Below are 26834 nucleotides of genomic sequence, written 5' to 3'. Positions count from 1 at the left end.
GTCCATGAGACATAACATAATGAATGGGTACCTTGATGGCTCAATTGCTCGATGTAAACTAGTACATGTAGGTAGAGACTATGTTAACAATTATGTATGTAGCCAGACGGCATATCATTCAATGCACATCTACATTATCTACCTCTTGTGTCCATTCGCTAAGCCAACCAGGTCTCCGTATTTTAATGTGTTCGTCGTTGCAATGTACTGATTTGCATCCGGTGAGACAGTCAAAATCATGGCTGAACGGGTATCTGTTGACGCCTCAAAATGCTCCCGCAGCACCATAGTCAACGGCGAGGAGCGGTATGGGATGCGTGATTTCTTGCTCGACCGGGCCCGGATCACTTCTTTCAACGCGAGAAGATCGGTGTTGATTTGCTTTCCTTCCTGTTTCTCCTGGGGTGTTTGTTTTAGCGCAGACCCAGAAGTACTGGAGAGAAATTCAGCGCCGGCGAGGTCCACAAAAACCAGCTTTCCACCGATACAGGGATGTGCTTGAGCGGTAGTTGCAAATATATCACATTCGTGCTTTTCTGCTTCTTTCACACGAGCTTCAAACTCGGCCTTTTTTGCCTCCGCGGCATCAATGCGTGGTTGATCCAGTTGGTAGTCAGGATTTGGAACGAACTTCCCGTCTTCGGTTTGGACCATCGCGCGATATTGCTCCTCGATATAAACATCTGTCGCATGTTTCCCCACAGGGACCAACTCTGACTGCCGCTCAACCACCTGATCACGCGCGTTGAGGAGATCCTTGGTGATGATTTCCAGTTGGATAACGGCATGCGTTCGTGAACTTTGATCGTGCACTGTCGATGTCGCAGTCCTGTGGTGCTTTAGACCTTCCTGTAGCTCCATCTGCAGTTCTTCAATGCTCCAACATGCCTTCGTAACAATTGGCCGGACTCTCACTTTTCCGTTGTCCAACATTTCGGTTTCGCCACGGATATAAACCCGTCCATCAGACCCCTCGCGAACAAAGCACTCATTCCGCTTGTTGAGGAGATCGAAAGCGACATTCTTCCGTAGCTCATACACACGCAGTCCAATGCCGAATTGGTGGCTGCTATCCTCTGAATTGATAGCTTTCAACGCATCGTTCAGTTGGCGTGCAGCGGCTAGACAAAGCCCGAACTCCTCGGCATGCTCGAAATCATAGCCAATCATGGTATGAGATTTGCCGCTGCCTGAGTGGCCATATGCAAAAAAGTTGCAGGACCTACCCTGCAGAACTTCTGGGATGATCGGCGCAACGACGCGATCGAATACCAAGTGGTTGTTGTCGTCACATTCGATGATGCCGTCAAATGAGAATCCGCTCTTCCACGATTTTTCCCGAGTAGAAAGTGCTTTAGCTTGCAAAGGCGAGGTGACGGAGATACAAGATTGTTGGTTGTTGGGATGCTGGCCGTATTCCCGCTGTATTTCCCCTGTTTCGACCTCAGTCGAGTTGAGGGGTCGCCATCGCACCCATACTTTGAAAACGCTCATTTTTCATGTGCAGGAGTTGGAAAACTCCAAGTGAAACAACATAGAAGTACCGAGATAATCTTCGAATCGCGCCCGGGTCAATCCGTCGGTTGATATAACGCCAAGGTAGCGAGGTACCTGCCCAAGGCCCAGGCGGGCAGTGCTGGGGCGGGGAGGGGGGGCAAAGCAGGTATAATTTATTCGCACGATAGACATTTAAGACAGGGCTTGAGGCCTACGGTATTGTTAATTATGCAGTATTGAGTTGGGACTGTTACAGATCGGCTGTTTGACATTCGCTGGTAGCATGTGCTACAATGCTTCAATCAACTGCGGGTTTATGTGCCTTTGCAGGCCGAGGCGGGTTCTATGTAGGGTTAAGGCATGGAAGTGCTACCCGGACAAACGAAAGCACCAATAGTCGATAACTCGACCAATTGGAGGGAGACAGGGCCTCCCTGAACCTGTCAGCACTTAACCAGGAGGCTAGAATCTTGATCTAACGCTCCTACTGTAGAATGATGGATGTGGCCCCAGTGGAACAGACCGACTGATTGCATGCAAGGTGCCTCTGAGACAAGGCCCTGAGCTGCAGTTGAGATTGTATAACCCCTGTTACATAAGTTGTATCGGGTGCAAGTTATTATGAGTGTCTATCCATTATCAATCTACGGCGCACTGACACCAACCGGCCTTGGTGCAGCGGGCTTCTCTCAATTCTGGACTTGATCAACAGAATCGGGGGTTAGGATAGGATGAGGTCAACTACTCCACTGGCCATGGATCAACTCATTCGCCCATGGAACATGCAGACACGATCACAATGCATTTTATATGCGGGGCTCGAGCTCACCAAGAAATCAGCCTGTATCAAGCTCTGCAAGCGGGAAGTTGTGTACACTATGTACACTTTGTACACTTCGTACACCTCGTACACCTCGTAAATACACCGAGTGCAATGCTCAGGCTTCCGCACTTGCCGCAGTGTACTACCCCGCTGTTGATCGTAGGAGGTACGAATCCATGGACAGAAGAGAGAGGGATAGACAGGGACGTGGGTGTCGAAACCCTATTCACGTTAGAATTAAACGAGGTTCCCAACAACAATTCTCCAGAAGACGCAGACTAACGCCACTTAGCGTCGTTGTTGATCAAGGCCCCATTTCTTTCCCCTTCCGCTCCATTCCTCCATTCGGAGGCCACATCACAAGAGATCCGCGAGTCTCAACGGTTCCACTCTTTGCTGGCATTAACATAAATAATTGGACTCCTCGGAGGTTCTTTCTTTTCTTTTTTTTTGCCCCCTTTAGGCTTTCTCGAACAAAGAGACTGTCAAAAGGACAAAAAATAGAGATCAGAACTCGGAAGTAATTCTGCCCCCAACTGACTAACCACAGGTTCCGCTTTTCCACTGTCACATGCTTCTGTCGTCACATTCTCTCTCAACAGTTTCCTTTCTCTCAACACCCTTGTAAAGTGGTACACCATGGATCAAGGCCTTTCAACAGGGGCCCATCAAGATATTGATGGGCTACGTGAGAGAAACGTGCGCACCGATTCAACAGTCGGTCGCGAGGCTTTAACAGCCGGGGACATGGATGCCAAAGACAAGGATCTTAGCCAGTTGAAAACGTTTGGGAGAACACCCGATGGAACAGGTAAGCTTAGCTGTGCTTGAAAAACGTCAATTTGGTGTATTGCAATCGAATGCAGGGATTGCTAGATGCCTTCAACCCTCCCCTCGAGTATTTTCGGGAGTGCGCTGCTAACCGCGTCCCGCGTGTCTTGTAGTATTCACGGTCCCTCAGACCCATGACATGGTCTCACAGCTGCTTTTGCCATCTGAACCCAAGAATTTTGGTGACCTTGTGGTGTTGTTCCTCCTGGCGGGTCATGTTTTCTTCCTCTGGGCTCTTCCCGCGGGAGCCAAGATCCCGGCCTTTGCAGCCATCTATCTCTTCTGGCGCCTGGCTTACAATGCAGGAATTGGATGGCTTCTCCACAATCAATCGCACCATAAGACATTGATTCGATGGGCAGAGAAGACGAAGGTCTTTGTCAATCCTGCTACTGGCGGGAACCCTCACCCCAAATTGTATAACTGGATCAAGAAGGAACTGGAGACCAAGATTCCGAAGGATTACTCGTTCGACAATGCTCCAATTGAATACAACACCTGGCTTGTCTTTAGACGTCTTGTCGACTTGATCCTCATGTGTGACTTCACTTCCTACTGCCTCTTTGCGATAGCCTGTGGCCACCAACCCGTTGACGAGAGTGTTTTCATGACCGTTCTGCGGTGGTCTGCAGGTATCGTGTTAGTGCTGTTCAACCTGTGGGTCAAATTAGATGCGCATCGAGTGGTCAAGGACTACGCCTGGTATTGGGGAGATTTCTTCTACCTCATTGACCAAGAATTGACTTTCGATGGCGTGTTCGAAATGGCACCTCACCCCATGTACTCGGTCGGCTACGCGGGATACTACGGAATTTCTCTGATGGCCGCCAGTTATAAGGTGTTGCTCATCTCAATCATTGCCCATGCAGCACAATTCGTTTTCCTGGTCCTTGTCGAGAATCCACACATCGACAAAACTTATAACCCGCCACCACCCCGAAAGCGCTCTATTTGTGTGGATTCCTCCGACTACTCCAGCGATCTAGACACTCCGAGAGCGCCAACTCCGTCTGAAGATCAGGCTCCCAACGCGACATCCTCGTACTCGGCCAAGCCGCCCCAGTCGGTCCACAATCTCTTGGGGCTACACAACCTGGACCTGTATAGAACCACGGATTCCTCGATCATGCTTGTTCAGCTCCTTGTATTCTCTATCACGGCTTTGACGCCCTCTACACCCGACTACCAGTTGCTGTTTGTGGTGCTCGCCGCCGCCTCCAGACTCTGGTATTCCGTAGGCATTGGATATCTTCTTCGGAATCAATCCAACACCAAGTCTTGGACAAGGCACTTCGTCAAGTATGGCGACACGCAGCAGGAAGCCTGGAACCAATGGAAGGGTACTTACCATCTCAGCATGATTTTGTGTTACTCTAGCTTTATTGCTGCCGTGTGGAAAATGTACACTTTCCCGGCCGATTGGGGCTACGGTCTGGTTTTGTTCCGCCATGTTCTCGGAGCTGGTCTGATCAGTCTGCAAATTTGGACTTCGGTCAGCATCTACGAGTCTCTCGGCGAGTTTGGCTGGTTCTACGGTGATTTCTTCTTCGACAACTCTCCCAAGCTGACCTACAACGGTATTTACCGCTTCCTGAATAACCCAGAGCGCGTACTTGGTCTCGCAGGCGTGTGGGGCGCTGTCCTCATCACTAGTAGCGGAGCCATCACTTTCCTCGCCTTGCTGAGCCACATCCTTAGCCTGGCTTTCATTCAGTTCGTTGAACGTCCACACATGCAAAAGCTGTACGGTCGCAGCCTTCGTCAGGATGCGGGTCTTGTCAAGAGTCTGAAGCGATCCTTGCCTCCCTCTCTCAAGCAATTGCACGGTAGCGTCGACAAGATGTTCGATGACTCCTATGAGTTCATTGAGGAGATGCTCGAAAGTGCGCGCCCTAAACTGGCCGCGGGAGTAAACACATTTGTCAAAGATACCACTGCTCTCTTCCAAAAGTACCCTGCACGTGTCACCATCTCCCGGATTGATGCGGACCTAGCTGGATTTGACACCCGCGATTATTCTCTCTCGGTTGAAGGTACCAATTCTCTTCCCTTCGAAGAAAGCGAAAAGACCAAGGGTCGTGAGGGTGCCAACGCACGCATGCCCTTGGATCGCCGCGGTGATCTCAAGGACTTGACTTTCGAATATGGCTCTCCGATCAAGGTCAAATGGACTGCCCCGCTGAACCACAGCAAGAGGGATTGGATTGGTCTTTATCGGGTTACAGACAATACCTCTCGAGAGGTCACTCGTGTATCATCGCAAGGTCGCTGGGTTGCAACCAACGAAGGCTCGTATGACAACTCGACCTGCGAGAAGGGTATCCTCACAAGTGATGTTGTTGTCCCCTCGTCCGATCCCTCCGGCCAGGACACTCGCAAACTCGCATCCGGCGAGATCCTTCTCTCTGGCGACAAGCTCTTCTGGACCCAGGGAGTTTTCGAACTCCGCTACCACCACAACGCTATGCACAATGTCATGGCTATCTCGAGACCGTTCGAGATCCGTATTCGTCGTTCGGATGAGGATGAGACCATCGCCGACGGTGGTTCCCTCGTGGAATCTGCCGTTGAGAATGCCCTCTTGTCTGTCGTTCGCAACTGCTTCGACCGGGATCCTGAAATTGCCCCGGAGAGCGTCGATGAGCGGTTCGGTAGCCTCGTGGAACGGGATGGCAAGTTTGCCAAACGTGTTGTCTTCGCTGTCCATCAGATGTAAGTTCCCATCGGATGGTATCACCCTCGCTGGATATGATTTTCTGACTGATTCATCACACAGGTTCGGTATCGAGTTGGCACCTGGAGTTGTCAAGGCTGATGGCAATGTGCGCAACCTGGCTTGGAGGATTTGCAACGCCAAGAAGGTTCTCGTAAGTATTATACTGACGGATGAAGTGCGCCTCTTAGCCCAAAGCTAACTCGACTATGCAGGCTCCCTACAGCATGTCGAGATCCAATGGAACCACGACACCCCTTGAGCTCAAAGAATAAACCCTCGGGGCATATTCCCGACATCTCCACTCAGCCATGTTTCAATATGGTAGAACACGACTTGATTTGACTGGAAAGCACCGTCTTCAAGCGGATCTCGCCCTTGAAGCTTCATGCTTGACAGCATAAAGAAAAGAACCAAAAAAGAACCAAAAAAAAGATGCCATAATTATGAAAAAATCATGTTTTAAAGGAAAAGAGGAGTTCTGCTATCTCGCTTTCTTCCTTGCCTCGCATACCCAGATCATGCGAGGCTTAAGGTAATGATTCCCATGATGGTTTTGTTTCAATTTCAGGGGTCAGGCGGCAGGTGATTTTCGTGTGTCTTGCCTTTTGGGGACCCGGGGAGGCTTTGGCTGTGGGCCACTTGTTTTTCTTCTCTACGAAGTATTTTGTACATAGCTTTCAGAGAAATCTATTGCTTTGTTTATGACTTTTGGTGCAATTTACTTGGTCCAGGTCAGGCCCTTAGGTACATGAGAAAATGAGGTGTCCACTTTAGTGGCAGAGAAACTACGGTGTAAGGTGTAGATATGATACATCTTCGGACAAAGCTCCAGAAGAGACAAATGTGACCTTCAGTACGGAGTACTCGGTACTCACTACTGCAGAACTTGGTTTTATCAAAAGAAATTTACTAGAAATGCAAATGCGGTCTTCTTCATAACAATTGAACTTCATTGATGTCTGCTAAGCTATGTATTATTAGGTGTAACCCTAAAACTTGAGATGCTGTCAGCGCAAGTCCAAAAAGACCCGAAGAAGCAAAACATGCACGTCTTCTCAATTGCAAGCAAAGGCGAAGTATATACAGTATTCAGGCAAGCCGTTTTAACTCATCCCATCCCCTGCTGGCCCCTCGCACCGGACTGGCACCCAAGACGGATGGACAGCCCAGCATTAGGAAACCAACACAAGCCAAGTATAGCAGTACCACGCCGCGGACAAGACAACAAATGCAAAGAACGTATTCAGATGACGACGAAGCCCAAAGTCTCCGAGCTCCACAACCTTCCTCCCTCACACACCCGAAGGCACGCGAGGTCCAGTATAAGGGAGTGGACACAATGGATCGACACCTGTATTCCTCACATTGTTGTACGGCATGGGTGCAACCTGAGGGGCGGTCCTCAAAGAGGTCGTTGAATGGATAGACTGGGTGTCATCATGATAACTGTGTTCGACGTGCAATATAAAGAGAAGAAAAAGACAATGTATGTACCTTTTCAATGAATGACCAGGTATATGAAATCAAGGTATGTATTACAGCTAAATCTTTTGACTTGTCAGCATTCGTGTCATCGACAGGATAGTTGAAAGACAATGATAATGATTCCAAATAGATCAGGAGTTTTTGGTAAGGTATTTTGTTATCTTCAAAAATTTTGCAGAAGCAGAACTGAAAATTGTTTCTCATCATATGAGGGGGCTTTGGGGAAAGGAAAAAAAAAAGATGTTGTCTTACCTTGTTAGTTAATGTCTTTGACGGAGCTTCTCAAGAACAAGTCTGGAAGTCTTTGTATCTGTCTTTAAGGTATTGTTAGTCCCTGATGCACGGCAGTGGAATATTGAAAACAATAGCGAGGTTGTTGTCATAATCAGATGGTGATGCATGTTTTGTTCATGGCCCATTTTTTGTCGCCAAACAGGAGTTGGAACTCTCTCATCATTTAGACAGGATTGGAGGGATTGTAGGGTACTCACGTTTATGATGTTAGTGACGAATGAAGATAAGATATATCAAACATCATCAAGCAAAGTCAATTCCTTCGACATTTGAAGGAATGTTCCCTGTAGAGATGTGTGTGAAGAAGAGAGAGAACCGAAGAGCAAAAATCGAAGAAAAGTCGCGAAAAGCTAAACGGCGCTAGGCGGTGGGGCCTACAAACAGTGCAAACTCCCAAGATTTCCGTTTCTGGGACTTCAACCATTGCCATCTGGCGACAGCTTCAATATTGCCCTAAATCACTTCAAATGGCTGACAGAAGACGTGTCAATGGCCCACCTGGGGGCACAAGGCCTCCAGTCTTTGCATCTCTTCAAGAATCCAAGACAGGCGTCGCAAACCGCGCCCAGCGCCAGCGCCAACCCGCCGAATTGCGGAAAATCTGTATGAACCGCCGACAAGCTTCTTGGTGATCGCAGCTGACTCTCAATGCTCTAGTTCTGAAAACAGGATTGATTCCAACTGCCTCAGGCTCTTCATACCTTGAATTTGAACCATCTGCGTCCCTTGCCGCCGCCCGCTCCAACCCCAAATCTCTGATCCCGCCCTCATCAGCCCTCAAAGTGGCTTGCACTGTCCATGGACCTAAGCCACTCCCCCGCTCCGCTGCATTCTCCCCCAACCTTGTCCTCACCACTCATGTCAAGTACGCGCCATTCGCCGCCCGCAAGCGGAAAGGACATATTCGCGATGCCAGCGAGCGTGATCTTGGCGTACATCTAGAGACCGCCCTCCGCGGTGCCATCATTGCTGAGCGCTGGCCCAAGAGTGGTCTGGATATCACTCTTACAATCATTGAAGCAGAGGACGATCGTTGGTGGGGCGATGCTCCCGACTCGCATGATGCCTCGTGGGGAATGATGAATGTGCTTGCCGGATGTATCACAGCTGCTTCTGCTGCAATTGCGGATGCCCACATTGATTGTCTTGATCTTGTGTCAGGTGGTGTCGCTGCTCTGGTCTCGGACGATTCACACCCTGGGTCAACCCCGCGGCTCATGCTTGATATTGATCCAGCGGAGCATCGGTCTATTGTTTCGGCTTGTGTGGTGGCATACATGCCTGCACGCGATGAGATTACTGAGCTCTGGCTTAAGGGAGATAGCTCAAGGGCGGCTCTTGAGAAAGGTGATGGACGTATGGGTCATGAGGCTTTGATCGATGGAGCTGTTGATGCGGCTCGTGGCGCTAATACGGTCTTGGCCGAGGCCGTGAGAGAATCTATCGTGCGATCCATTGCTCAAGTCTAATATGGCCACTCTACATAATGAATGAATGAAGTTTCCAAGCACATACGGGTATAGTAACAGCGGATTTTGTGTTCGCGCTTCTAGCAATCAATCAGAGGCCGCGTCGTTCAGCTAATTGCTTGCTTCAAAATCATGCCATTGTCCGAAGCAAGAGATTTCATTGCCAGTATCCTTCGGCCGGTTGTCACATTTTTATATGATTAAGCTCCACAGCAATCTCAAGCAATCTCGACTAGCGGGTTGGTCTTTGGGGGCCACTCTCTGCTGCGATAAATTTACTCACAGATACAAGATACAACCTTGGAACAGCCCATTGAATCCACTGAGATGCGCCTGGTCATCCGAGAGATCCCATCCTTCGGAGCTCAGGGCATATCTGGGCATGGCCGCAGCGTGTTTGCTTATACGGAGTACTGAAACCTATGTAACCGATTCCTGTAGAATGCGCTTCAATGAAACCATGGCCGTTATAATCTAACGTGCATCCAAGCCATGGAAGACTCCCGAATAGATATTCTAGCGCCCAAAGAGAATATTATTATGTGCCACTGACCTCATTCTTCCCGCGCCTCTGTGGGTTTGTGTAAACTCTAGTAGAGTGTGCCTTACTGGCCTTCTTATCAAGCCTCTATTTATATTTCTAATGGCATTCCGAACAAAGCAAAGCAAGAGTAGTTCGAGATTTTGTTGAAATAGAGTGCCCGCTCTTTCCAGGTGCGTATTTGTGGATTATCATCATGCAAAGACGTACAAGGGTCTTGAGGACCACCTCGAGAATGCAGCTTTTGCCCTCGAAGTAAAGTGTGCTCTAGTTCATTTATTTTGTAATATATAGCCCGATCTCTGAAAAAAAAAAATATAGATTGTTTATTGGAAAACAATTGCCAAGACTGTACTCTATATATTCGATCTTGACGATGGAAATATAGTGGATGAGATATACTATAACCGCACATATACGGAGTAGTAAGGCTATTATTTGATTGGCTTGACATCATCTCTATATTGTCGGTGCATTCTTCATATATCAATTTTGATATCTTTCTAATGTCCTTTCTCATTCTCTAATCGGAGAAATGAACTTCATAGTGACCACCCAGGCTGCATCACCACCTACATGTACTCCGTACATGTAGTCAATATAACACAAGCTCACCAGATTGGATATGTTCCAGGGTAATCCACGTTGGAGATACTGCGTGTCAGAAAGGTAGCTGTATATATGGCACTCACAGGTAGGTCTTAGCTGTTCCAAATAGAGGGTGTTCCCCATGCTTTTCCGTAGTTGGCCAAGGTCTTCAAGCTTACCCCTTGGATCAGATAGTGCTACGAAGCATACTATACTATGTTGTACGGAGTACTCCGTACTCCGTACGACACATGGACAATCCTCCATGCTCTGTGAACTGACCATGATCAGCTAGGCTCCATAGAAACAGGGACTTGGAAAAAAAAGGGGCAGATCGTTAGAGTTGAACGGTTAAACGCTACCGACGCCCCTAAATCAGTGTCAAGGTATGACGATCGTAGCCCCATTAGAATCGAGACTTGGGAATCGGAATCTCGATCGATCGTAAGCTATCCGATCTAAGGAGTTCGTTATTGTCCCAGACAAAGTACCTTGGAAGAGATGTAAACATGCCCATTATGACGAACTATGTTGCACATGTAGTGTGTAGGGAGTCCTCCGTATAGCGCGTGATATCTACGCATATCTCGCACGAACCGTTCCATGTCGTGGATCTATTTCTATAGCGACTAGTGTTTCAATTTGCCCCTGAGAGTTCGAAGGTGCGTACGTTGGAGATTGGGCGTATCTACTCCGTACATTGTCCCTGACTCCGTACTTTGGCGCGGAAACAAACCCGAGATCCACTGTGAATTTTTTTTTTCTTCTTTGCTACTTTGTACAAGGCACCCTCATTTCGCCCATCACACGAAAATGATAGTTCCAAGAAGCCCGTCAAAGCCCGTCAGACCAATGGCGTTCAGTTCGTGTGTTCGTCCCGCCTAGCACGAGACGGCTCACGGTCTATCTGGCGATCACCTTTCATCACACCAATAACGGCGCATACGGAAATTGGAAGCTCCATCGCATGCCATAATTCAAGCCCCCAACCCACCATGGCCTATTCCCGTTGGAGCTGCTCATTGGCAAATCCGTGCTACTCGGTGGACCGTGGGAAATCACCACGGCCCAATTCTCGACCACCATCGCCCAGCGATCCCTTGGGCGTTTTCTCCTGTCAAAGCCTCAGTGGATCCTAGCCTCGGATGGGGGCCGTTCTGGACCTATCATGTGGCCCTGGAGCTTGACTCCGGAGAAGCAGAAGAAATTGCCCGTTTACTGAAGGATTGGACCCATTCGGAGGCAGGACCCATTCGAAGGCAGCTCTTGACCCGGTACGGAGTCAACGCATGTTGTTTTGCGAAATTGGCTCGAAATGGACTCAACAAGCGCTCGGATCGAGGCTCGGGGATTTCTCGTGTGCAATCTCGGAACAAATTTAGAACAAAGAAAACGGCAGTGTGTTCTTTAACTTTTAGCGTTCGAACCATCACGCCTCATCTTAGGATCATGGAGAAGTCCGGGTCACTTCCCCTGATCCAGGCACAGGAACGGTGCTAGATCTGCATTCTGCTTTGACAGGATACGGAGTACCGGGTCCTGTCTTCTTTTTGGGCCTTGATTTGTTTTTCTTCTTTCTCTTGTATTTTCACTATGGCTACGGATATGACACTTGCATCGTGTCACGGTTTACAATTGCTCCAGCTTTGATGCCATGATATCAATAGACTGTTCAATTCTTTATGACCGTTGGTCTTGTCCTTCCCTTGATTATTAGCTCCAGACCATTATTATTATCATCTCTCTCCTTTAATTTCCTCTCCTCGTCATCGCGGCACCTCCCCCCCACCGCTGCCCTTCATTTCACAATTGCGCGCCGGCCTTGTGCTTGATACCTACGTCAACAGACGAAATGGCTGCATTGAAGAAGTTGTTCTACACGGACAAGTCTCTTTCTCGTCCAGCCACTAGCCTTGGACTTGAAGGCTGTGCCATGGACCAAGCTTATTTTAACACGGCGGTTGATTCGCCTGCGCGAAGTCACTTTGAGGGTGGTTTCCCGAGCAGAAATTCGCAATCACTAGATGTGTCTCATCATTTTGACCAGATTGAGAAGCAATTTGAAGATCTACATGATCGACTGGAACGGCCAACTTCTTCTCAATCCCAATTACCTCCTAGCACATCTCATTTCGCCGCCCCCAAACTCCCAAATGGCCGATATATCGACTTGATGGATGCGCTGGGCTCTTCGCAACGTGACCAAACAACTTCCCCAGAACCCCTCTCTCCCCCAGGCAGCCCATACAACGAACATGTTGCGGAACGAAATATGACCCGGTTTCTACGGATACAATACCGGAATGGACTGGCCCACTCGCGGATACTATCAGCTCTGTACCAAGAAGATGTGGCAGACAGAAATATCGCAAAATATCGGGCTCCGGACCGAACTTTGTCAAACCTCAGTTCACGGTCATCGCCGGCTGCGCCTGGTAGGGTACGGATCCCAGACAGCCAACGGCGTAAAGGCAGAAAGCGGGATCCAGGCAAGTCTGCCTGGGTGTCAGCAGAACAACTACGGAGAGGGCCACTCCAAAATGATGGCTCGAGCACTTCAATGCAACGATCACAATCCCATCTTGGCAATTCTCTTCGGCACCAAAGATCGGCACCGAGCTTGTCTGGAGACGGAGAGAGCTTTATCTCACAAGAAGATGCACCCCCAACTCCTGTTCAGCGCTTGGGCGTTCCTCCTGCCTATAAACAAGGCAAAAGGTGGAGCAATACTCCCCTCCCTGATAGCCCCACGATTCCTATCCCCGGGGCCAAGACAGAGGACGCTAGTAAGGTTTCTTCGCCGTCACGATCACCTGTTCCATCATCTTGCTGTTCATCGGTGGCACCAAGACCACTCTCTCCGCCACCTTCATTGGGGAAATGCTCAAAACGGAATGCGCGGGGGCTCTCAATTAACACAGAATTGGCTACTAAAGGACGCCCCAATATTGGGCACCGTGCCATTCAGCCTCCAACGCCATCAGCCACCGATGCGAACCAGGCTCCCAACATCGCAGAAGTGATGAACAGTCCTCTGCCTGTTGCCAGCCCCATCACTCCTCCCGAATCATCTCCGCGCTTCAAGGCCTCGGAACTGATGGAATTTTTCAGCAAGGCTTATTTGTCCGCCAAGGGTTCTCATGCAACCTACGAGACCCTGCAGGACGCTATAATCCGCGAAATCAATTCCCACGAAGCATTCAAACGAGTGCCCGTACCAGCCCCAGGACCTCCATTCACCCCATCGGCGGAGCAAGATGAGTTCGGCGACATCTCCAGGCCAGCAACTGGACACCACCGAAGCCACTCGGCGAAACTCAGGCTGATGAACAGGACCTCATACAAGCACAAGAGAAATCCCGAGACCCGCCGCAGCATCTCAACCAGCGTTGGCTACGACCGACTCCTGCGGAAGGTCTCCGGAGCTGCCCCTCGCCGTCGACACACCGACGCCCCAGCTCCCAGCCCAGGCTTCCTTGCCGAGCTACAGCCTCGCAAAGAGTCAATCATCACTCGTCCCGGTTCCGGAGAACCAATCACCTACATGGACGTGCTGCACGCAAACGGGGATCAACAGCCCGTCTCAATCAACTGCGCAGCTCCCACGTCCCCCAAACGAGGACATTCAGAATCAGTGGGTAACCTCGCCACCATGGCCCGCTGCGCCCCAGATGTTCCCTTTACCCCGGCCGTATACTGCATGCAGGCACACTCAAGCCCATCGAGCAACGACTCGCTCGACGACAGTGATGATGATATTATTCCCCTCCCTAGCCTGAGTATGCCCCCGCGCGTGCAGATCGAAGGCGTCGATGAGAACAACGTCCGCTACGTGATCGATGCCGCATCGGCTGACGAGGCGCATAAGTTCATGCACTGGCCTCAGCGTGCTCGTCGCGGTGTTACATCCAGTCCTTTTGGGAATAGTCTGTCTCCATTGTCCCGTGCACGTATGCAGCTTCGTGGTTCTCGCTCTGTCGAGAGCTACTAGGTTGCATACACATATTGCTCCTTTGGGGCGATTTAGCACGCTCGGTGGGATGTATGTGTTTCTCTGCATGATAACGATTCTTTCATGACTTGCTCTCTCTCTCTCTCCTTCTCTCGCTTTCTCTCGCTGTCTCCGAGAAAAAGCCGTGCAATCCTTCAATAATTCGTTTCCTCCCTCATACTATCATCTATACCACATCATTCACCCTAGTCTATCCCTCTTACCCGACTTCCTCTTTCCTTTCTGTCTTTGATCAGACTCTGTCAGTCCTCCTCTGTGGCAAGTTTCAATTTTGTTCTCCTGTCTTATCATCGTGGTTGCATCATCTACTGGAGTTTCCGGTACTCTGTATATGTTGACAATATAATTCTTGTGATTACTATTATTATTGTATATTATAACCCCAAAACGTCTGCTCACTTCTGTATATGATGTTATTCGCTCTTCAGACAAAAAGCATCTTCATCCATAGGACAAAATATACGACATTCCTATGAGAAGCACTTTTTCTTAATGCCAGGCTTATAGCTGAGTCATATAGTTCCAAGTTCGGCTATACACCTCATTCTACTCCGTACTTCGTAGAAGATTAGACCGTTTACCGGATCAAATCCCGAAATCCCGGAAATTCGGATTCTCACCATTCCGTGCTATTTATGTCTATGCTATTTCTGCTCTTAGCCTGGTACTAGTTCTGGGCATGGCGAGACTTGGAATGACCCATAGATAACATGAGATGAATAGAAAATCTTAGTACGGAGTACATAAAGGAATAATGACATCTCTCATTTTCATAATATCATTGCCACTACCTGCCCTTTCCCCCTTAAAAACTCCACATTGACAAATCAACATATTGAAGGGACGCCTTGGAATCCGTAGAAGAAAATGCCATGATTTGAGACTTCAACTGTGTTTCACTATGCATTGGGGACTGTCAAGATACAGCGCCTTTGGTAACTTTAAGGTTTGTATTACTGGTGCTGTGGACTGTAAGGTAAGTTTGGCGGTATCAGATGAGATTTCTGAAATCAATACAGTAGTTTAGTAAGAGCCTATAGACATAGTGTTAGTATCATGAACCATAAAGAAAAAACCAAAGATCCAGAAACTTACGGCCGAACATGCACCACTTCTCAGCGGGACGCTGGCACTTGGGGTTGCAGCAAGGAGTGACACCCTTCTCAATGCCCTCAGGCTGGTCGAAAGGAATGCAGAGAGACTTAGCACCCATGCTGGGAGCCTTGGCATCCTCAGCCTCACCAGAGTCCTCCTCAGCCTTGCGGGCACTCATATCCTTGATCTGGTCCTCGCACTCCTCGGTCAAGCAGTGGGGAATGACGCAGATGTTCTTGTTGTTCAGGGCGGGGACAAAGTCATCCCAGTTGGTGATCTTGATGCGGTGGGCCTTGAACTGCTCGTCGGCACGGTTGTACAAATCGGTCTGAATGGTCTCAAGAAGAGCAGGGACACTAGTAGCCAAATCGGCGATAGGGATGCTACCCTTGCCGTCCTTGCCGGGGATGTCACGGCGGGCGGTGGTGACGAATTGGCCGGCAGACTCACCGGGGCCGAACTCAATGCGCAGAGGCACACCGCGGAGCTCGTACTGGTTGAACTTCCAGCCGGGGGAGTAGCTGCTCTTGTCGCTGTCGGCACGGACGCCGGCAGCAACGAGGACGGCAACGAGCTCATCGACCTCGGCATTGAGCTTCTCACGATCCTCCTCGGTGGTCTTGGCAGTGATGCCGACAGGAACAACAATGACCTGGGTCTCTGCGACACGAGGGGGAAGGACGAGACCCTTGTTGTCACTGTGGATCATGACCATGACACCCAGGGTGCGGGTCGACAGACCCCAGGAGTTTTGCCAAACGTGAAGAGGGGGCTTCTTCTCATCGACGGTGGAGGTGGGATCCTCAACGGTGATGCCGAACATCTTACTGAAGTTTTGACCCAGACCGTGTGAAGTGCCACCCTGGATACCACGGCCAGTGGCGGGGATGTAACCCTCAACGGTGGTGGTGTAGTTACCACCGGCGAACTTCTCCTTCTCAGTCTTCTGGCCCTTGACAACGGGCACGGCGAGAAGCTCCTGGTAAATCTTAGCATAGTAGTCAAGGATGCTCAGAACTTCCTCGCGGGCAGCTCCTTCAGTCATATGCGCGGTGTGACCCCTGCACATAATGATTAGTATGTCATTCTATAACCAAAGAGAGATTGAGGACATACTCTTGCCAAAGGAACTCGCGGGATCTGAGGAGGGGCTGGGGGTGCTTGAACTCCCATCTCACTGTTGTTATTAGTAAAATTCCGAGAGAGCTATGGGGAAAGAAGCAAGGTCGTACCGACGGAGTTCCACTGGTTGAGACGAAGGGGAAGATCACGGTGGCTGCGGATCCACTTGGCGTAGTAGGGGTACATGACAGTCTCCGAAGTAGGGCGAATAGCAATCTTCTTCTCAAGAGGGGTCGAGCCACTGGAAGTATATGTCAGTATGTTCCATAGTTGAAGTATAAAAATTTGATGTAGGTTTGGAAAACGACGTACGCGTGAGTGACCCAGGCGACTTCAGCGGCGAAGCCCTCAATGTGGTCCTTCTCCCGCTGCAGGACATCCTCAGAGACGAATAGAGGGAAAGAGCAGTTCTTGACACCCATTCCCTTGATGGCCTTGTTGAAATAGTCCTGGATCTCCTCCCAGATGAAGTACAAAGCGGGCTTCAGAATGAAGCAGCCGGAGACATCATAGTAGTCGAGCAAGTCACCCTTGGTGAGAACCTGCTGGTACCAGCCGGGGAAGTCCTCCTCTTTCGTGACATCGATACCGATCAAAGCGGCACCCTCAACCTTCTTCTTGGAAGCCTTCTTGGCTTCTGGTTTGCCAATGCCCTTCTCTCCCTTATTCGAGGCCTTCTTATCGGCCTTGTCGGCCTTCAGCTTGGCGAGCTTCGCGGCCTTTTTGGCGGCGTTCTTTGACTCACCCGCCTGGTTATCAGCGGGGGTTTGAGTGCGGTCAGGCAGGGCCTGGGGGGCAGCGCCCTCGGGGGCGGGGACGTCGCTGGGGGTCTGGCTAGCCATTTCGAAGAAGGAGGTATCCGACTAGACAATGAGAGAGGAACCCAAATCAAAGGTAGAATTGCAATCAAGCGAAATCGGGTTATGACTCCCCTCCGTAAAGTGGGATGCGATATCGAAAATTACCAGCACACCGCCTCGGCAGAACTTTTAGTGCCCACAGCAGCCCCCCCCGAAGCCAGATAGCTCTGCCATCGCACTCGAATAGCTCATATTACTTCGTCTGTTTTAGTCATGGCAGGCATTTTTGAGGCGCCGCGGAATGCGGACACACTCTGTGAGTTTTTCGGGATTGATTCTCGTTTTCGTTGCAATGAACTGACCAGTCTCGCACAGTCTTGGGTGGGCAGAAAATCACCGGTGCTGATGTCCGTGAACAAAATGGTATGTTGAATCATTGCTTATTCGGGCTTCTTTGGAGCGTAATAGCTGACTTCTCGCAGTTCTGGCAACACAAGCTATCTCAAATGTCATCAAGAGCTCCTTTGGTCCGTCCGGTTTGGACAAGATGATGGTGGACGACATAGGGGTATGGAAACGATAAACCCCGCAGAGCTTGGCCGCAGTTTTTAACATTCAGCAGGATGTGACCGTGACGAACGATGGCGCTACTATTCTGTCTCTTCTGGATATTGAGCACCCTGCGGGCAAGATCCTCGTTGATCTAGCCCAACAACAGGATAAGGAGGTATGGAGTTCTACAACATACACGTCCAAGACACCCGCTTATCAAATCTATCTCAATAGGTCGGTGACGGTACTACCTCGGTTGTCCTGATTGCCTCTGAGCTTCTCCGGAGAGGCAATGAGTTGATGAAGAACCGCATACACCCTACTACGATCATCAACGGATACCGACTTGCCCTGCGCGAAGCCGTCAAGTATATGAACGAAAATGTTACGACTAAGGTGGATAATATTGGAAAGGAGAGCTTGGTCAACATTGCGAAGACTTCCATGTCCAGCAAGATCATCGGTTCCGATTCCGATTTCTTTGCGAACATGTGTGTCGACGCGATGCTGCAAGTGAAGTCTGTGAACCAGAGAGGCGAGGTCAAATACCCAGTCAAGGCCGTGAACCTGCTCAAGGCCCACGGAAAGAGTGGCACCGAGTCCGTTCTCGTGAACGGTTACGCATTGAACTGCACTGTTGCTTCCCAGGCTATGACGACCCATGTGACCGACGCCAAGATCGCCTGTCTCGACATGAACCTGCAGAAGGAGCGGATGAAGCTTGGTGTTCAGATTACAGTGGAGGACCCCGATCAATTGGAGAAGATCCGCCAACGGGAGTCTGGCATTGTTATGGAGCGTGTTGATATGATCCTGAAGTCTGGTGCCAATGTCATCCTTACAACTAAGGGCATCGACGACATGGTTCTCAAGCTCTTCGTCGAGAAGGGAGCCATGGCAGTTCGCCGCTGTAAGAAGGAGGATCTGCGCCGCATCGCTAAGGCTACCGGTGCCACCCTTGTCAGCACTCTCTCTGACCTCAACGGAGATGAGAAGTTCGAGGCATCAAACCTTGGACACGCAGAGTCAGTTTCGCAGGAGCGTATCTCAGATGACGAGTGTATCCTCGTCCGCGGCACCAAGGTCCACACTGCAGCTTCCATTATTCTCCGTGGTGCCAACGAGTACAGCTTGGATGAGATGGAGCGCTCTGTTCACGATTCTCTCTGTGCCATCAAGCGCACTTTGGAGAGCGGAAGCATTGTTCCCGGTGGTGGTGCCGTGGAAACCGCACTTCACATCTACCTGGAGGAATTCGCAGTCACAGTGGTAAGTACTATTGTTCACATTCCTTGTTTCAACCTTGTTTTCTAACCTTTTTTCCCTTCCAGGGCTCCCGCGAGCAATTGGCTATTGGCGAGTTTGCACAGTCTCTCCTTGTCATTCCTAAGACTCTGGCAGTCAACGCAGCAAAGGATTCATCTGAGCTCGTTGCCCAGCTCCGTGTTCGCCACGCCCTGTCACAGCGTGTGCAGGACGGCGATGCCAACGAGGAGGAGAAGGCTATTGCTAAGAAGAAGACCTACCGCAACTACGGTTTGGATTTGACGAAGGGACGAGTTCACGATACTCTGAAGGCTGGTGTGCTGGAGCCCAGCATGAGCAAGATCAAGCAGCTTAAGAGTGCCGTGGAGGCTTGCATAGCCATCATGCGCATTGACACGATCATCAAGCTGGACCCCGAGCAGCCAAAGGATGACGGCCACGGCCACTAAGGCTGATCTCATTTTGACTACCCCAATCCCAAAAAAAGGCAGTAATATGATGTGACATAGATGATCAGCAGTAGGAAATCTCATTTCTGCTACGACTGCACATAAATCAGTTTCTCCCAAGATAGATACATGAAAACCGTAGCCCTAAAACAACCCTTCTACTAAGCCTGTCGCTTGGCGGCCATCAACTTCCGGTATTCCTCGACAATATTCCTCCGCTCACCGGCCAGCTCCTCACGACGCCTCAAACTGCCAACAGCAGCTGGCACATTGGCAACATCGACCTTAGCCCCACCGCGCACCTTAAAGATCTCACGAGGCTTAACCAACTGAGGCGGCGCCTGCGCAACCTCAAACGGATTCTTCTTCCGCTCCTCGTCACGCTTCTTCAGCTTCGCCCAAGGATCAGGATCATCATCACCGCTATCAGCATCACCCCCATTGGCATTCTTCCCCTTCTTCTTCTTCCGTGCAGCAGCCTTCTTTTTCTTACCCCCAGCCGCCTCAAGCTCCCACTCCTTCCACTGCGCCAACTCAACCTCCATCTCTTCCTCACGTTCTTCCCGCTCCTCCTGCTCCCGCTCACGGATCTTAGCCTCCTCCTCACGCCAACCACTCTGCAACCGCCGCAAGTGCTTCTCATGCTTCGTCTGCTTGTGCTGCTCCTTGTCCTTGGCATCGCCCGTCTTAACCGACTTGGTCATCTGCGACAATGGCATTTCGCGATCCACTCGCGCCGCGAACTCCGCCAATCGCTCGCCGGGCATGATCTTGGGCATTTCAGTCTTCTCCTTGGCGGGAGTCTTCTCCTTGGCGGGCTGGGGTTGTGATTCCGCCCGGGCAGTCTTCTTAGATGACTGCGCTGTGTCTTCGCCATTGCGCTTGCGCTTGTTAGTGCGCTCGCCGGTCTCGAGTCCTGACGGGGCCCGTCGGCCGGTTTGCTGGTATTGCATCAGGCGGAGGAATGCCTTGGGAGTGTCGTCTTCGGCGGCATTCTTGCGGCGGTGAGTGGGCGCTTTGTTGGCGCTCTGGTTTTGGTCTTTGTTTTGGGGCTTGTTGCCGCCCTTCTTGCCGTTCTTGTTGGGCTTGGGCTTGTTCAGATCGCGCACTGGAAGTGCTTTTGCGATCTCTGTGGGTGGGAGGTTGAATTCGCTGGTGAGGAGATTGTTAGCTGTGGATTTCGGAGTAACGTTGAGTCGAGTTCGTAGATGCTTACGCTTTGTCGGCTTCGCCGCGTCTCTTGTGTTTGTGAGGCATTTTGGGTGGTGTTGGAGTGGAAGATTGGAGGATTGGGCTTGTCGGCTGAACTTTTTTCATCGGGGGTTGGCCTTATCTTATCGCCCGCTTGTATGGCTTCGACTACAACTAAACTTCGTATTCGCCCTCTGGAACGTTATACTGATGTTTTTGACATACGTTTGGACTGATCGACTTGCATCAATAGACTATCTCTGAATTGCCTATATAATCTATCCAAGAAAGATAGTGGTGGCTTATGATCTACATGTACTAACGGGAGAAAGATAGAATGCAGTATTAGACCCTCGATGAGCGAGGAGATGTTTATTTCGAGGAATCATTAAATCAAATGAGTCTTTTGAGATGAAGACTTGAAGGGTATGCTACGCTAATAAACAATCATGCACTTAACGCCAATAAAATGCCCATAGGCAGAAAAGATAAGAACCCCCAGGCACCTTGGAAAATGCATAACAAAGAAAAAGAAACCACAGGAGACGTCGGGAATTATTCGTCTTCGTCATCAATCGAGTCTTTCATATCAGCCCAGCCGCACTGCCAGCGTTTGCCCTCAGCTTCACCAGCGTTCCGAAGGTCGCGAGCCTCGGGTCCTTCACGCCAACATCGAGCAGAATAGTCATCGCTTACGGTGATGAGTTCGCCAGATGGCGTCCACGAAAGACCGGTGACTTCTTTCTGATGGCCTTCCACAAGTGGAGTGCCTGATTGGTGAATAGGAATAGTGTCTTCGAGACGTCCAGACAAGCCGATTCCAGAGTTGCTGCGACGGAGTCCAGAGCGGGTGGTGAAAAGTGAAGATTTGCTAGGCAGGGTTTCGGTGGGCTTTTCAATGGGAGAATCGAAGTAGCGTTCATCGGTAGGGAAAATAATGGGACACTGGTCGCTGCTTCCCACAGCTAGCATCTCCGGATGATCATTGGTTGCTTTGCGCACAGCCAACTTCACATAAAATGAGGAAATCTGGAGTCGAGGGTGACGGAAACCGTAGAGGGGTCCAAGGCCGTCTTTGTCAGAGCCGCCGGTCCGTCGTGGACGGTTATTGTTGAGTGAAAGTTCAGGCGCATGGCCGAGGATCAGGTGTGAGGTTGAATATGTATAAACCGTGTTATCTCGGCAAAGCGTGTACAAGCGTGATCCATCTCCTCCAAATGCCATGGATGTCAGGCCGAAGCGTCGGTACTTCACGTGGCTTTCTGGCTCTTGTGTTGTAGATAACGGTATGACAGGTCGACCGCGGCGATTATTATGGGCAGTTCGCAAGTCCCAGAGGCGAACACTCGCGCTAGCCTCGGAAGCTGTGACAAATAGATTTTCGCGGCCAGGTGAGAGAAAGGCGAGAGAAGTAACAGTGATGTCGGTCCGGCCAAAGGGTGGCGCCTCGTTTTTGTCCATGGTAAGATTATTAGAGGTTGTATAGGCATGAGCACCTCGAATGGTATTTAAAACATGCGGGTATAACATCTTCGGGGGTGCAGTAGCCGGGACGTTTTCGGTTTCGGACTCAAGCGAGCATTGGACTTGCAATGCGGGCCGTTCGAATCCCTTGCAGCGAAGATCCCATATGTTGACATTTCCGTCTCGGCTGCATGTAGCGAGAACCTTATTGTTGGATGCCGGCTGGAATTGGACACGCTTAACGGAGGAAGAGTGATTCGACAAACAGTGGATGGGACGTTGTGTTGTCATATCAATGACAAGAGATGTCTGATCGCCAGATGCAGTAGCTAGTAGCATATCGTCGGAGGAGAATTCGAGGTCCATGATCGAATTCATGTGCGGACGAAACCCAAGATATGCGTCAATGAACCCATTCTCCTCGTCAATCGATGAATCTAAAAGCCGGATCCCACCCTCTTCGTCGCCCACTGCAACGAGTGAGTTTGCTTTCTATTTGTTAGCATATATGTGGAAATGACAAGTAAAACAAGACTTACTGTTGCATGAAGCATTGCAGAACGGGAGGGCCAGTGACCCATCCGATGCATAACTACCACAAGTGTGACGGTCCCGTGGTTGGGAATAGAAATCCGAAGTAAGATCTTGCCATCCTAGAGAGGGTATTAGACTCGTCTGAGAAAGTCATAAGGTATTCAAAATACCTACCAACGCCAGAATTCGATCGGAGGGTCACTTTGTTTGCTCGACCCCCGACAGTTCGCATAAACAATGCGCCAGACGTCTGCAATGCCCTTGAGCGGCGGACAGGCGCTACAGGAAGTTTTGGCTTCGGTGGGATTGGCGGTGTTGCTGCTTTGAAACAGATGTTGATGTCTGGAATTCGAACGTCTTGGTTCACATCCTCTGTCGGAGACCGGACACGAACTCTCTTCAAAGGCGAGGACTGTGGAGAGACGACCGAAGAGAACGAGTTCCTCCGTTTCCTGCTCGGGGTACGAATGAAATCTTCTGGCAAGCCATCGTGAGGGCTTCTGGTGCTGCCGGCCTTGGAGGTTCTCGAGAATGCCGGTCCTAGACGATTCACTGCAGGAGATGTCAGCGCCCGTAGGGCCTGGCGGCTGGTTGTCGGCGTGGTAGAATTATCGGCAGTCGGCAATAAAGAACGCGGGGTAAAGAATCGACGGAATGACCGGGGCGTCACAGTCGGTGGCTTTCTGGTTCTGCGGCGACCAGCGTCGGAAGAAATGGACGGTGGGGAAGAAGGTGGCTCTGGAGGAGGAAGGACAGGTTCTGACCGGCGTACTTCCGGGAGATTGAAGGCGTCCATCGTGTGTAAATAGGAAAAGAGCAGAAAGCAAAGCAAACGAAAAGAGGCTAGGAATGCATTGGTGGACCTAAACGGGCTAAAGGGGACGGTCTGGATGAATTAGGAAAGTTGGATTCTTTTTTCGTGTCGCGACGTGACGCGATCGTGTCAAGGACGGGCATTTCCCCCTCACACACACCTTGAATTGATGAACTCCTGCAATCCTGGTTAGCCCTTTCTATTTACATTTTCATACGTTTCAATTGGCTTGACTCGTTTCTTGAACTCGGGTGTTTCATCAGTATTCCGTCCCCAAAACGCGTCGAATTGCTCGCCAAGGGTTGTGCTGATGTCAACACTGCTAAATTGCACACCATGACGACTATATTGGCAACTTATTCTATCCAATGCAGATACCATAGAAGTGGACATGTCAAAGCTATAATTAACGTGGAGAATACGTAAATATTTTAATAGGTATTACTATCTGCGGGGGCTAAACCATAGCGTCCCATAGCGCACGAGCGTCTAATATACAGGGACGGGGTAGATATTAATCAGATGGATTGGAATATAACAACCACTATTTCTGTTGAAAGTAGGGCAAGGCTAAAATACTACATCTGGAACAGGGGGAGGCTGTTCAATTGTTAGAAGATATGCCAATGCCTGGACCCTTCTTGTTGTGTAAACCTCATTACCTTGGTGCTTGGTAAATATTTCCTCTCCGGCGATCCCTCCAAGCGAATGAGGTGTAACTGTAGTAATTCACAGGTCCCGATATTACAAGCCCGCTTTATGGCTATAGCATGGAGACTCTTTGATTTGCTCTAACGCGAAAGAATGGATGGAATGACAATGTTTTCACACTATTTAATGAGTGGCAATGTTGAATTTAGGCTATCTATGTGTCTATTGGAGTCTCACTCAGAGCTCAAATGCAGTCAAAGTGGCCCGATTGGCCAGTTCTGACACAGGGTTCCTGGGCAGGGGTCAGCTTGTTTGAAGCACAGAACCCATGATATGAACACCTTCACTTCCACTTGAGAGTAATCTTTGAATAAATTTTCTAGACTGCTCCGTGGCCAGTCTCCTGGCTCGAGACAGGCATAGAAGGATCTTGTAATCCCCAATCCCCATGTTCGAGCTTGTCCGCGTAGAAGCGAACAAGGAGGCCGACAGTGACTGGGCCAATGATGGTATTGAGAAGGATAGCCCAGACACCAGTGATGAAGCCCTCATCGCTAACGTATGGGGTTTTGTTATATCCGATTTCAATGATCAATAGCCCAATCTCACCGCGTGCTACCATGGCGGATCCCAAAAGCGCGGCAGCGAGCCAGGCCCGGTTCCATTTATTTTCCTTTTGCTGTTCGCCTTGTCCGACGTGGGTGGTTGGATTATCCCCCTCGAGCTTTAGCGTGTTCTGGCTTTGCTGCTGCTCATTTGGCGCCCCTTTGCTGTGGGATTGACTCCCCGAAGCGAGTTGCCATATAGGTATCCAAATTCCGACAATCCACTAGATATAATCGGTTAGCTTGGTCACCAGCAAGCGATTCATATGAAACTTTTTATACCTTTGCAAACGCCATAAGGAGGGTGAAAACCACACCTCTCCAAATCCGTTTCCCTGTCCAGAGCTTCAGGAATGGAATAGCAAACCCAATACTTGAGAAGAAGAGAGGTTCCATCAAATACTGCTGAGGTGCCAACAGATATTTTTCAAAGGTGTGCACGAAAGTAGGACTTTTATCCGCTTCACGTTCACCTTGCTCGCGACTCATGACAACAAATGGTCCTTCGGGGCGCTTGCTCGGAAGGTATGTGAGAACCACGCCCGCCAGAAAGGCACCGAAGAGGACCGATGTACCAGCAAACCCAGCGATGGCAATAAACGCCGAGAGCACAAGGATCATGAGGATGATGTTGGAAATATGGTCGAAGAGCGCAAAGTGGTATTCAATGAATGTTCGGAAAAACGGCGCGAAAATCCATTTGGTGACGATGGGAGTTACGATGGCCATGGCCATCGATGCCACGATGGGGCGTCCGATGAGCCAGCCCAGGTTGACATTGCCATCTTCTGAGAGTCGACCCAAATCGCTAATGACACTGTGCACTCAGTCAGCTTTATATACCAACCATGCCTTACTTCAAGTAGCACACCTTAGCATAACAAGTCCCGTCACATCATCGATGACCGCAGCGCTCACTAGAATTGACCCCACTCTAGTTTGAGAGAGATTGACCGAGTTAGACGCAGAGCTGATTACAGCAAAGGTAGTCCCTGTGACTCATCAGTAATTGATTTGTAGGCAATTGACCCAGGCTTTTCTTGAAGGCATAACTGAGCGACTCAAGCGGCAATAACTTACCTAGTGAGGTGGCGGAAAGAGCCGCGCCGATGATGAAAGTCTCCACTGCACCTGTCCGACATTAGCTTGACAGGCATTGGTGATGACTAGACGAGTGAGACAAACCATAACCGAAGCCAAAATAGAGCAAAAGATATGAAAGACCAATTGGGAAGCAGACGCCAGTTGCCGCGCCAATCATGCTCAAAGTGAAGTTTTGTTTCAGAAGATCCAAACGAGTTCCAAGACCGCCTAGAGTGCCATGACATCAGTGTACCGGGATTAAGAAGCCAAGACGAAAATTGTTCCGACTTACCCTCGAAAATGATCAGAATCAGACCTACATATCCGAGAGTGACAAAAGTCTCTTGCCACTTATACTCAAGGATGTTGGCCAAGGGTACACCGTAGATGATGCCGACGGCGATTTGACCTATAACCCCAGCGTGGATCACCTTCGCCGAGACCCATTTTGCAAGGGAAAGCAAAAAGAAGAAGGAAACGACGACGAGGATTTGAACCGCTGCAACGATTGATCAGTGAGGGAGTGAGCAGGCATCAATTGGGATATGCTCGAATACATACTTCCTGGTTCATGATATGGGAGGAAGCCACTGGCCATGCTGGATTTTGTGTTTAACTTTCAGAAAACGAAAATTCGAGGGAATCCCAGGTCTTAAATATCACCCACCAAAACGGTGGATACCCATGTGTTCACAGTCTAGGCAGTCTGGGCATAAGCTGGGCATGAGCTGGGCACGAGCTGGGCACCGGGAATGCAGTCGACACTGCCCACGTGGGCCGAAAACGGAGGATTACTCATCGCCCGCTGGAGCCACTGGAGAAGCACGGGGAAGCAGAAAATTACTAACTACGCCAAGACAACCGGGAAAATAACTCATGCAAAGAGCGATGAACCTGTTACTGATCTGATTTTGTCGTTGGCTCCAGACATCTCTTCGTATTTGCCCAATCC

The 26834-nt window shown here is 49.9% G+C and overlaps 9 protein-coding genes across 9 annotated transcripts; 4 read left to right on the top strand and 5 right to left on the bottom strand.

Annotated features, from left to right (window-relative positions):
• Positions 1-138: 138 nt before the first annotated feature.
• Positions 139-1494, bottom strand: N7457_004349 (kinesin family protein; the record flags this gene model as incomplete). Its single annotated transcript, XM_057175394.1, has 1 exon — positions 139-1494. One exon carries the CDS (start codon positions 1492-1494, stop codon positions 139-141), a length of 1356 nt encoding a protein of 451 aa, XP_057032441.1.
• Positions 1495-2959: 1465 nt separating this feature from the next.
• On the top strand, positions 2960-6139 carry N7457_004348 (phosphatidylethanolamine N-methyltransferase; the record flags this gene model as incomplete). The annotated part of the gene is made up of 4 exons (XM_057175393.1): positions 2960-3131; positions 3265-5863; positions 5928-6018; positions 6080-6139. The coding sequence occupies 4 exons, from the start codon at positions 2960-2962 to the stop codon at positions 6137-6139; spliced, it is 2922 nt and encodes a 973-aa protein (XP_057032440.1).
• A 1974-nt stretch (positions 6140-8113) lies between these two features.
• N7457_004347 (3' exoribonuclease family protein) lies at positions 8114-9115 on the top strand (the record flags this gene model as incomplete). The annotated part of the gene is made up of 2 exons (XM_057175392.1): positions 8114-8249; positions 8304-9115. 2 exons carry the CDS (start codon positions 8114-8116, stop codon positions 9113-9115), a joined length of 948 nt encoding a protein of 315 aa, XP_057032439.1.
• A 2981-nt stretch (positions 9116-12096) lies between these two features.
• N7457_004346 (uncharacterized protein) lies at positions 12097-14235 on the top strand (the record flags this gene model as incomplete). Its single annotated transcript, XM_057175391.1, has 1 exon — positions 12097-14235. One exon carries the CDS (start codon positions 12097-12099, stop codon positions 14233-14235), a length of 2139 nt encoding a protein of 712 aa, XP_057032438.1.
• A 1044-nt stretch (positions 14236-15279) lies between these two features.
• N7457_004345 (proline--tRNA ligase) lies at positions 15280-17315 on the bottom strand (the record flags this gene model as incomplete). The annotated part of the gene is made up of 5 exons (XM_057175390.1): positions 15280-15290; positions 15352-16412; positions 16468-16528; positions 16584-16714; positions 16786-17315. 5 exons carry the CDS (start codon positions 17313-17315, stop codon positions 15280-15282), a joined length of 1794 nt encoding a protein of 597 aa, XP_057032437.1.
• A 231-nt stretch (positions 17316-17546) lies between these two features.
• Positions 17547-19540, top strand: N7457_004344 (chaperonin-containing T-complex alpha subunit TCP1; the record flags this gene model as incomplete). The annotated part of the gene is made up of 6 exons (XM_057175389.1): positions 17547-17589; positions 17649-17696; positions 17756-17841; positions 17896-18000; positions 18060-19094; positions 19157-19540. The coding sequence occupies 6 exons, from the start codon at positions 17547-17549 to the stop codon at positions 19538-19540; spliced, it is 1701 nt and encodes a 566-aa protein (XP_057032436.1).
• Positions 19541-19701: 161 nt separating this feature from the next.
• N7457_004343 (uncharacterized protein) lies at positions 19702-20797 on the bottom strand (the record flags this gene model as incomplete). Its single annotated transcript, XM_057175388.1, has 2 exons — positions 19702-20692; positions 20757-20797. 2 exons carry the CDS (start codon positions 20795-20797, stop codon positions 19702-19704), a joined length of 1032 nt encoding a protein of 343 aa, XP_057032435.1.
• A 489-nt stretch (positions 20798-21286) lies between these two features.
• Positions 21287-23525, bottom strand: N7457_004342 (WD40 repeat domain-containing protein; the record flags this gene model as incomplete). The annotated part of the gene is made up of 3 exons (XM_057175387.1): positions 21287-22683; positions 22735-22848; positions 22904-23525. 3 exons carry the CDS (start codon positions 23523-23525, stop codon positions 21287-21289), a joined length of 2133 nt encoding a protein of 710 aa, XP_057032434.1.
• Positions 23526-24573: 1048 nt separating this feature from the next.
• N7457_004341 (cation:proton antiporter) lies at positions 24574-26480 on the bottom strand (the record flags this gene model as incomplete). The annotated part of the gene is made up of 7 exons (XM_057175386.1): positions 24574-25023; positions 25082-25616; positions 25671-25791; positions 25880-25930; positions 25985-26110; positions 26175-26381; positions 26444-26480. The coding sequence occupies 7 exons, from the start codon at positions 26478-26480 to the stop codon at positions 24574-24576; spliced, it is 1527 nt and encodes a 508-aa protein (XP_057032433.1).
• Positions 26481-26834: the final 354 nt, after the last annotated feature.

The sequence above is a fragment of the Penicillium paradoxum genome, assembly GCF_028828445.1.
Source record: "Penicillium paradoxum strain IBT 22861 chromosome Unknown utg000004l_segment0_segment0, whole genome shotgun sequence".
In the NCBI taxonomy this organism is placed as follows: domain Eukaryota; kingdom Fungi; phylum Ascomycota; class Eurotiomycetes; order Eurotiales; family Aspergillaceae; genus Penicillium; species Penicillium paradoxum.
The sequence above is the reverse complement of the archived record's forward strand: the minus strand, read 5'-3'. Positions and strand labels throughout refer to the sequence as shown.